The 10494-nt window shown below is 45.7% G+C and overlaps 1 protein-coding gene and 1 pseudogene across 2 annotated transcripts; both read left to right on the forward strand.

The window, feature by feature from the left end:
* The window catches only part of LOC119309389, a 69892-nt pseudogene extending 63108 nt beyond the window's left edge, over positions 1-6784 (forward strand).
* A 405-nt stretch (positions 6785-7189) lies between these two features.
* LOC119308411 (ADP-ribosylation factor 1-like) lies at positions 7190-9744 on the forward strand. 2 transcript variants are annotated; one of them, XM_037584543.1, is made up of 6 exons: positions 7191-7487; positions 8217-8287; positions 8450-8569; positions 8985-9103; positions 9200-9281; positions 9472-9744. In XM_037584543.1, exons 1-6 carry the CDS (start codon positions 7340-7342, stop codon positions 9475-9477), a joined length of 546 nt encoding a protein of 181 aa, XP_037440440.1. In that variant the 5' UTR covers positions 7191-7339; the 3' UTR covers positions 9478-9744. The 2 variants fall into 2 exon arrangements, with proteins under 2 accessions (XP_037440438.1, XP_037440440.1); XM_037584541.1 differs by lacking the exon at positions 9472-9744 and having other exon boundaries at positions 7190-7487; positions 9200-9308.
* Positions 9745-10494: the final 750 nt, after the last annotated feature.

Raw genomic sequence — 10494 nt, forward strand, 5'->3', positions numbered from 1 at the left:
CAGGTCATCGCTTTTGTCTAGCAGATTTTGAATCTTTCCCAACGCCTTTTGTTGTTTAACAGCAATTTTAGCAAGTTTGGAATAGCTAGGTTTGAGATTGTCATCAGATTCATCCTCACTAGATTCAGAGGGGGAATGTTTGAGTACCTTGGCACCTTTTGCCATGAAGCAATAGGTGGGAGCATAGTCATCGACGCTCTTGTCAGCAGAGTTGGGAAGGTGATTTTCTTCAGTGTTGAAGATGGACTTGCTGACGTAAGCAGTAGCGAGGGCTAGGCTCGCCACACCAGAGTCTGACTCCTCAGATTCCTCCTCTTCCACATTTTCCTCAGATTCAGCTTTAGAGTCCATTTCCTTGCCAATAAATGCCCGTGCCTTCTTGGAACTGCTCTTCTTGTGAGATGAAGACTTTGAAGATTTTGATGACGAGGACTTTGAGGATTTCTTATTCTTCTTTGAGTCATCAGAATCGTCATCTTTGTACTTCTTCTTCTTTGATTCCTTTTCCCATTGAGGACAATCAGACATGTAGTGACTAGGTTTCTTGCATTTGTCGCAAGTCCTCTTTTTGTAGTCACGAGATGAGGAATCATCACTTCTTGAATACTTTCCAAAGCGACCATGGCGAGAGAACTTCTGGAATTTCTTCACGAGCATTGCTAGCTCCTGGCTCAGTTCTTCAGGATCACCAAGGGTGCTACCAGAATCTTCACCTTCATATTCAAAGACAGCCTTTGCCTTCAGTGCACGTGATCTTCCAAAGCTCGGTCCATAGAGGTCTCTCTTCTCAGCAAGCTGGAACTCATGAGTATTTAGCCTCTCGAGGGTATCAGCAGGATCTAGTGACTTGTAATCTGCTCGTTCTTGAATCATCAGTGCAAGAGTATCGAATGAGGAATCAAGTCATCTCAGCAATTTATTCACCACCTCATGGTCCGCGATGTTAGTGGCACCAAGTGCTTGAAGCTCATTTGAGATGTCAATGAGGCGATCGAAGGTTTGCTGAACATTTTCATTGTCGAGTCTTTTGAAGAGTTGAATAGATTGCGAAGAACATCAACTCGGGAGTCACATTGAGTGGAGACTCCTTCGTTAACCTTGGACAGCCTGTCCTAAATCAACTTAGCAGTTTCCAAAGCACTCACTCTGCCATACTGTCCTTTGCTCAGATGGCCACATATGATATTCTTCACTTGAGAGTTGTGTTGCTTGAATCTCTTCACATCAACAACATTCACATACGGAGTGACTGAGGGAACACCATTTTCCACAACATACCAGAGATCATTATCAATTGCCACAAGATGCATGTGCATCTTGTTCTTCCAGTAGGGGTAGTCCGTCCCATCGAAGGTAGGACACCCAGTCGAGACCTTGATCATTCCTGCAGTCGACATAACTAAGACTCTAGGTGGTTAAACCAAAATCACACAGAACAAGGGAGTACCTCGCTGATACCAATTGAAAGTGCGTTATATCGACTAGAGGGGGGCGAATAGGCGATTTTTACAAATTCGTCACTGAGGAATTTCTAGGTGAAGAAATTCCTAAGCAACGACACACTAGCAGATGAATAAGTACTCAGGTATAAGCATAACAGAGCAACAACATAGTCATCATGATGAAAATGAAAACAAGCACACAGTACATATGGCGTGAAAAAAGGATAAGCAGGCTGAAGACTATGAGACTAAAGAATTAGGATTGAGGAAATGAAACTACAAAAAACAGTACGGTGTTTCCTATGACTCAAGAAAGAGAAAATGAAACTACAAAAACAAAAGTCTTCACGCTTCATAATTCTTGCATGAATATCCAAGTCTTCAAGGTCACACCAATTTCTTCACTTTCAAAATCTTCAGGAGAACCAAAGTCTTCAGCTGAAGACATACATTTGTAGGAGTCGACTTTCATCATAAATATCAAACTCCTCATGGACTTATAGAGCCTGTGTACACTCACAAACATATTAGTCCCTTAACCTATAAGTCTTCAATACACCAAAATCAATAAGGGGCATTAGATGCACTTACAATTTGGTTTGGCCAACTAGATTTGTTTTTCTTGCAATGGGAGAGGTGCTTAGCTTTGGGTTCAATCTTGCGTGATCTCACCCAGTACAAAGTTGGGGTAGCGAGACACGTATTGCATTGTTGCCAGCGAGGATAAAAATATGGGGTTTACATCATATTGCTCGAGTTTATTCCTCTACATCATGTCATCTTACTTAATGTGTTACTCTGTTCTTTATGAACTAAATACTCTAGATGCAGGCAGGAGTCGGTCGATGTGTGGAGTAATAGTAGTAGATGCAAGCAGGAGTCGGTCTACTTGATACAGATGTGATGCCTATATTGCATAATCATTGCCTTGGATATCGTCATAATTTTGCCCTTTTCTATCAATTGCTCGACAGTAATTTGTTCACCAACCATATTATTTGCCTTCAAGAGAGAAGCCTCTAGTGAAACCTATGGCCCCCGGGTCTATTTTCCATCATATTAGTTTTCGATCTACTATTTTCCATCATATTAGTTTCTGGTCTATTATTTTGCAATCTTTTATTTTCAGATCTATAAATCAAAAAACCCAAAAATATTTTATCTTTTGTTTATCTATCTCTATCAGATCTCACTTTTGCAAGTGACCGTGAAGGGATTGACAACCCCTTTATCGCGTTGGTGCAAGTGTTTGACTGTTTGTGCATGTATTGGTGATTTGCGCATTCTTCTCCTACTAGATTGATACCTTGGTTCTCAAACTGAGGGAAATACTTATCTCTACTTTGCCGCATCACCCTTTCCTCTTCAAGGAAAAAACCAATGCAAGCTCAAGAAGTAGCAACCCTGCAAGCTTAAATAATCCACAAATTTCATCCACATATATCAAGTGCATATCAGGATGTTCGGTTCCATCTCCTGCATAAGATTAGCTAGTAGTTATTCTATCATACCCAAAGGAATTTCATAACCAATATTTTCAGTAGGTGCAGTAGGTTGAGGGGAACTAACTGTGGTTCCGGTCGAGGTGAAGACACCCTGAACAAACCCCTCAAAGGATTGTTCTCCATAATAGCAAGTGACAATAAATTTCAGCACGTAGTATTAATTTTCCTTACCGATTTCCACTTACCAAGAGCGCTTCACTCCCCGACAACGATACCGGAAAAGAGCCTTGATGACCCACAAGTATAGGGGATCAATCGTAGTCCTTTTGATAAGAGTGTCGAACCCAACGAGGAGCAGAAGGAAATGACAAGTGGTTTGGAGCATATTCTCTGCAAGCACTGAAATTATAATTAACGAGTAGTTTGATAGCAAGATAATTTGTAACAAGCAAGTAATGGTAATGGTAACAAAAGTGCAGCAAGGTAGCCCAATCCCTTTGAGGCAAAGGACATGCCAAAACGGTCTCTTATGATAAGCAAAACATTCTTGACGGTACACGGGAATTTCATCTAGTCACTTTCATCATGTTGGTTTGATTTGTGTTCGCCACTTTGATAATTTGATATGTTGGTGGACCGGTGCTTATGTGTTGTTCTTACTTAAACAAACCCCCTCCCTCGCAAGCATCCACAACTACGAGAATAGTATTTAGATAAAATCTAACCATAACATTAAACTTTTGGATCCAAATCAGCCCCTTACAAAGTAGCGCATAAACTAGAGTTTAAGCTTTTGTCACTCTCGCAACCCATCATCTAAAAACTACTCCACAATGCATTCCCTTAGGCCCTAATAAGGTGAAGTGCCATGTAGTCGACGTTCCCATGACACCACTAAGGGAATCACAACATACATATCATCAAAATATCGAACACATATCAAGCTCACATGATTACTTGTAACAAGATTTCTCCCGTGACCTCAAGAACAAAAGTAACTACTCACAAATGATAATCATGCTCAAGATCAGAGGAGTATTAAATATCATAATGGATCTGAACATATAATCTTCCACCAAATAAACCATATAGTAATCAAATACAAAAGATGTAATCAACACTACTAGTCACCCCACGAGCACCAATCTAAGGTTCCGGTACAAAGATTGAACACAAGAGATGAATTAGGGTTTGAGAGAAGATGGTGTTGTTGAAGATGTTGATGAAGATGGCCCTCCCAAAGATGAGAGAGCTATTGGTGATGACGATGACGATGATTTCCCCCTCCGGGAGGGAAGTTCCCCCGGTGGAATCGCTCCACCAGAGGGCAAAAGTGCTCCTGCTCAAGTTCCGCCTCGAGACGGCAGCGCTGCGTCCCGAAAATCCTCCTCTTATTTCTTCTGGGTCAAAATGACTTATATACCAAAAGATGGGCACCAGAGGTGGGCCGAGGAGGGCACAACCCACCAGGGCACGCCTGGGGGCCCTGGCGCGCCCAGGTGGGTTGCGCCCACCTGGTGGGGCCCCTCTGGTAGTTATTTGCTCCAATAATTCTTAAATATTTCATAAAAAATCTCCGTGAAGTTTCAGCTTATTGGAGTTGTGCAGAATAGGTCGCTTTAACGTGCTTTTCAGGTCCAAAATTTTAGCTGCCGGTATTCTCCCTCTTTGTGTAAACCTTGCATATTATGAGAGCAAAGGCATTAGAATTACTCCGAAAAGCATTATTATGCATAAAAACATTATAAATAACATTAGGAAAACATGATGCAGAATGGACGTATTGACCACCGACAATTGCTATTTGGGCAACGGATGTGACTATTCGCTCGTGTCCTTTCGGTGAAAGACACCTCTTATAACACCATTTAGGAGGGTATAAAACTGTAGATACCCAAATCAAAGAATAAGAAAACAATGTTCACAATTGCTTCTCTTTCACGTTATTTCTAAATAGTGTTATGCATGTTACCACCATTGTCGTGGGTGGTAGAATATTGCCATGTCAGCGCCCGCAGGCAAGCATAGACCAGGGTTCACTGCCGTTGACCATGGTGATAGCCCATTAACCCTACCATTCTCGTGTATGACAATGGGCACGAGAGATCGTGCTAAACTTTTAAAATGGGTCAAATTGTGCTAAACTTCTATGAGGAAGTCAAAACAATGATTTTGACCAGAAGGTGGGTGTGTGAAATAACATAACACACCCCTCGCTCGCGATTCTTGAAGGCTAAGGCGATTAGGGTTCCCTCTGCCTCCCGTCGGCGCTGCTACCAATCTGCCCCATGTCTTGTGACCTTAGGGCCATGGAGGCGCGGCGAATTTCGGCCCTTGCCGATGAGAGGGCTCCTGCTTCGTCTTTAGGTGGTTTTTTGTGTTTGATTAGGGTTTTGTGTTCTGCTCGAGAAGGCGAGGCGGCAACTCCCTAGAGAAGGAATAATGTCCTCTCCTTCCAACCCCCGTTTAGGTGGTGCATCTAGCATCATCGGAGAGTATGTGGAAGTGTGTCTCCAGCGGATCTCGAGGAATTTGGTCGGTGCCGGTCTTTAGTGGATCTTTTTGGATAACGTCTTCGTTCGTGTGTTTACAGGTTGAATCCGTCCGATCTACGATTTTCTGTCATCGGCGGCAAATAGTTGTTCTGGTGCATTGATCCTGTGGGGCCTTAGCACGCCGACTTCCACACTATGTACTACAATAAGTTTTGTTCGAATCCGATGAGGGAAGGGCGACGACGGCGACGTACCTTCGTTTTGCTTCACGGCTTGAAATAATCGCTGGGTGGTCTAAGGATCTCAACGTGTTTTTTTATTTATGATATTCGCTGTACTACGATGATTGATGAGAGGAAAGTATCGTTTTCCCCCTGAAATCCTTTCTAATGGACCAATTTCCCCCTCAACTCTAATACCGGATCAATCAGCCCCTCAAATCTTTAAAACCGGATCAATTCCCCCTATGGTGGTTTTGGAGTTGATTTTGAGTGGTTTGGACCCAGACCGTGCACTTCTCGCTGACTGGACTCGTTGACTAGGCTGACTGTGCTCCGGGGCGCTGGCATGGCAGACGCCTACTCTTGGTCCTCCAAGCAGAGTTACAAGACCGTCTACGTTTGGCACGACTCACCGCCAACGATCCCGTGCACCTGCCAGCGGCGTCGAGTACGTGCTCAAGGGCTCCGAGCTGCTCCGCCTTCTTCCCGCGCCAGCCTACCCGCGCGACGCCTTCGCCTGCTCATCCTCGTCCTCCTCCACCTCGAGCTGCCAGGCCGGGAACGAGAACAAGCTGCCCAAAGCGGCCATTAGCAGGGCTCACGGCCCGCGCAAGAACTAGAGCTCCTTCAACCTCGGCCAGTACTGGGTGGCCGCCGCGTGCAGCGGCGCCGGGGCGAACGCGGCCACGCAGACCGGCGAGAAAATGCGGCCGGCACCGGGGCCCCGAGCCGTCTCCGCCGCAACAGCCTATGACCGAGCTCGGAGCCGACAAGATCTCGTCGCCGCCGTCGTCCAACAACCCCGACACGCTGGAGACGCTCATCAAAATGATGCCCGCAAGGCTGCCACCTCGAACACCATCGCCGCTTGCCGGAGGAAGAGGATGCAAGCCTGGCACAAGGGCGTGATCGCGGGCGGCCGGATGCGCGCGTCCACGATGCTGATGCAGCTCATCTTCTACGGCGGCCAAGCGGGGCACAGGTCCGGGTGGTGCGAGGCACACAGAGCGGTTCCCTTGCGGGCGGTTGGACCTGAGCAACGACACGACGTTGTAGGTATCAGGTGGGGGTACATCAGTGGCAGCCTGGTGGAGACCAAGAAGACGACGAGCGGCGAGCATGCCGTCCACGGAGGCGAGCTCGACGCACTGAAGCAGTCATCTCCACCCAAACTGTTATGAAGCGAAGTGCACGGTCAATCCAGAGAAATGCATGGTATGGGTGAAAACCACTCCAAATCAAGTCTGAAACCATCTTAGGGGAGAATTGATCCGGTTTTACAGATTTGAGGGGCTGATTGATCCAGTATTAGAGTTGAGGGGGAAATTGGTCCATTGCCGAGGATTTCAGGGGAAAACGATACTTTCCTCTAAATAAATTGAAGGTTTTCCAAAAGAAACACAAAAAGTAATTTTGGCCCAGTCCACGGCCCAGCTCCCATCCCGCCGCCGCCCTTATTCAGCGGCAGCTTGGTCCCACAAACCCCTTAAAAAAACAAAAATCACGGAGGGGGCCCTCTCACATCTCGCTTACATGCTGGGCCCACCGGACGTCAGTCAAAACGAATCCCTCCGCCTCGCGTAGGACGCACGCTCTCCTCTTCTTCTCCAAAGCAACCACACCTCCCTCCGTGTCTCAGTAGCCTCTACTCGCTCGTGCTTTGGGCGATTCCATTCCATCCGAGGAGAGAAGAGGAGAGGAGGAGGCGGCGGAGGAGAAGTTTGGTAGGGAGATCGATGGGGCTGTCGTTCGGGACGCTGTTCGGGGCGCTGTTCGCCAAGAAGGAGATGCGGATCCTGATGGTCGGCCTCGACGCCGCCGGGAAGACCACCATCCTGTACAAGCTGAAGCTCGGCGAGATCGTCACCACCATCCCCACCATCGGTACCGATGCTGTTCACCGCGCTGCTATTTTCTGCTCCGGTTTCTTCCTGTCGCGCTCACGCTTACGCTCACACGCCCAAATCGTATGTGCGGTGGAACCGCTGGCCGGGCTCGCATGAATTGCTTCCTCCGTTAGTATAGTATATGAGAAAAATTAGAACACTGAATTATCCATATGCTTTCTTTCACTTCTGTCTAATCTAGTGTGCTAGGTTTCTGTGCTGGTAGCCTGGTACCAATTGGGTTCTGTACTTTGAACAATTGATTTTGTACTTGTGCCAGTTGAACCCCCTATCGTTTAGCTACTGCTTCGTCTGTCCGTGGGTGCCTGGTGCGTACGTTGAATCAAAGATTTTGTGATACTCTCGTTCGGTTAGAGCTATTTTGTTAGGCTCAGCAGCTTAAGTTGCTATTAGAAGTTGTCCTGGAATCTGTATCGTCAAACATGTTCAGGTTTGCCAGAATAATAAGTAGAGAAAAGTAGCAATTTGCATTTCTAACTCCAAACCGATGTTAGCGATCCAATTAGGGCCTTCTATTGCAATATGGCTATTTCAGATGTTACTACTGTTAGTAGTGAAGTACTTGCCGAATTAAGGATGTTTGTACTTCTGTTAGTAGGGGTTAATGTTGTGGTTGCTTACTCATTGTTTTTTCTTGTTTTGGTTGGGAGGCAGAAGTAAGGATTATATCGCTGATGATATCGTTTTGACATTTTGTTTACACAAGGGTTCAACGTGGAGACAGTAGAGTATAAGAACATCAGCTTCACTGTTTGGGATGTTGGTGGCCAGGACAAGGTGAGGATTTTGCTCTTTTCTTCTTCTTGGGTCACTCTTTGGCTGCTATTTCTTTGTTTGTCGTCACATGAATAAAATGCTAATCACCTGTTTGCAGTTACTAAAGAAAGTCTATTTATGTAAAGACAAGCTGATGATTTATGTATGCCATTTTCCAAACAGATAAGGCCTTTGTGGAGGCACTACTTCCAGAACACTCAGGGCCTTATCTTTGTTGTTGACAGCAACGACAGAGACCGTATTGCTGAGGCAAGAGATGAGCTCCACAGGATGCTGAATGAGGCAAGTGCTATATATACCTGTTGAAATGTTGGACTGTGTTATCTTCTGTAGATTCGCGGTCTAATTTTTGGAAACTCATGTATTATAGAAGTATTAAACATTACATTCAGAGTAATGTGTAAACATTTACAGCATGATGAATCTTATCTTATTGCACATGGTACATCTTGTGGATATCAATAATACTGTGTCCCGGCAACTAGAATACTTTGCATGCTTTACATATGGTGATTTTGAGAACTTGATTTTGCACCATTTATAACTAACAAGTCTATATTATCATATACTTTTCTCACCTTACAATGGTATATCATTCTTTTGAATCTTATCTATGTCTGCCTGTGAAGTCAGTTCCCACAGTAATGTTTTTTTTTTTTACCGAATTCCCTCAGTAATGTTTGCTAACTGTCACTAGGATGAGCTGCGCAATGCTGTATTGCTTGTTTTTGCTAACAAGCAAGATCTTCCCAATGCCATGAATGCTGCTGAAATAACAGATAAGCTTGGTCTACACTCTCTGCGTCAGCGACACTGGTATTTGACCCTTGCTGATTTTATACCTAGATGATAATTTTGCTAGTTGGAGAAGGCTTGCTGATAAGCTTGGTGTTACTTTCCATTCTATCACAGGTATATCCAGAGTGCTTGCGCCACAAGTGGAGAGGGTCTGTATGAAGGGCTGGACTGGCTCTCCAACAACATAGCCAGCAAGGTTTCTATCTAACACTCAGGGCTGGAATGGGGATTTTTTTGGTCAACTTTGCTCTGCTGTTTATTTTGTGGTGTTCAAGTAGTTCAAGCCTTTCCCTGTGTGCGTTCAGCATAGTTGCATTATGACTTTGATGTTCAGAAATAAATGATGCATGACACTAACAAGTGCTATTTTGCTCACGGGATTGCAGTCCTGAAGGCTTCCAATGGATTGGCAGGGCCGCAGAAGCAACTAGCGGCTGGACAAATGACTGGAATATGTAGGCATGTTAAAATGCTGCCAGAGTGTTGACATGTCTTTGTAAGCTCTATCTTTGAGCAGTTATCACACTGTTACTATGTTGTATCAATGATTGAATGTACACACGAGGAAAACCTTTATGCTATAGTGAAAATGATGCCATGTCAGGTGTCCCTGAGCCTGATGAGTGATGATGATCCTGCCCCGGTTTTGTGAACCGAAATGTATTCTGCGCGTGATTAATCTTGTTCCTGTGTATAGTTGATCCGTATCTCTAGACAACAAATGTTGCAACGTGTTTGGTATTTGAGGATTATGGTAATGTCGTTTTAGATAAGCTGGTTTTGCAGATTTGGTTCCGGGAAAAAGATTTGGTTTTGTTTTTATAGTTTTTCTATAGCTAAATGTTGTTGGATGGTTGACCTCCCACAAAATAAAATGTACTCCTATAATCACATTTTTTTTAGCAAAATCACAACATAATTGTTGGATAATTGGACTGTAAGACGAGACGCGGGGCACATGGAAAACCCTAGCTGCCACCGGGCGGTTCCCTGCCCTCCCGTCGTCCCCAACGAAGGGCTGTCTGGCGAAGTCGCCCCGGGCCTTGGGATGGCGGCGGTGGCCGGTGGGGACTGTTCTCTTCTCCGACACGCCCCTGCCTTACCCTCCCACGTTGAGTCAATATCCGGCGGCAGGGCAACTTCTTCTCTGATGCGCCTTGCCCCCTCCTCCCCGCGCACGCATCCCCTCTACTCTCAAGGTCTAGTCTCTAAGCGGCGGGCTGCCCTCCCCTGTCGGTCCGTGGGTGTCTAGACGTTTCTTGGACATCGCCATGGGCGCCCCGTTCTTGGACATCGCCATGGGCGCCCCGTCCCGCGCAACCCCCTCTCGTGTCCCAGGCAGCGAAGCCCTGCTGCTGGTGGTATTAATGCATGCATTGCAGTCAAAGTGAGGACCTTCTTTCCACATC

This window comes from Triticum dicoccoides, chromosome 5B (genome assembly GCF_002162155.2).
Source record: "Triticum dicoccoides isolate Atlit2015 ecotype Zavitan chromosome 5B, WEW_v2.0, whole genome shotgun sequence".
Classification (NCBI taxonomy): Eukaryota; Viridiplantae; Streptophyta; class Magnoliopsida; order Poales; family Poaceae; genus Triticum; species Triticum dicoccoides.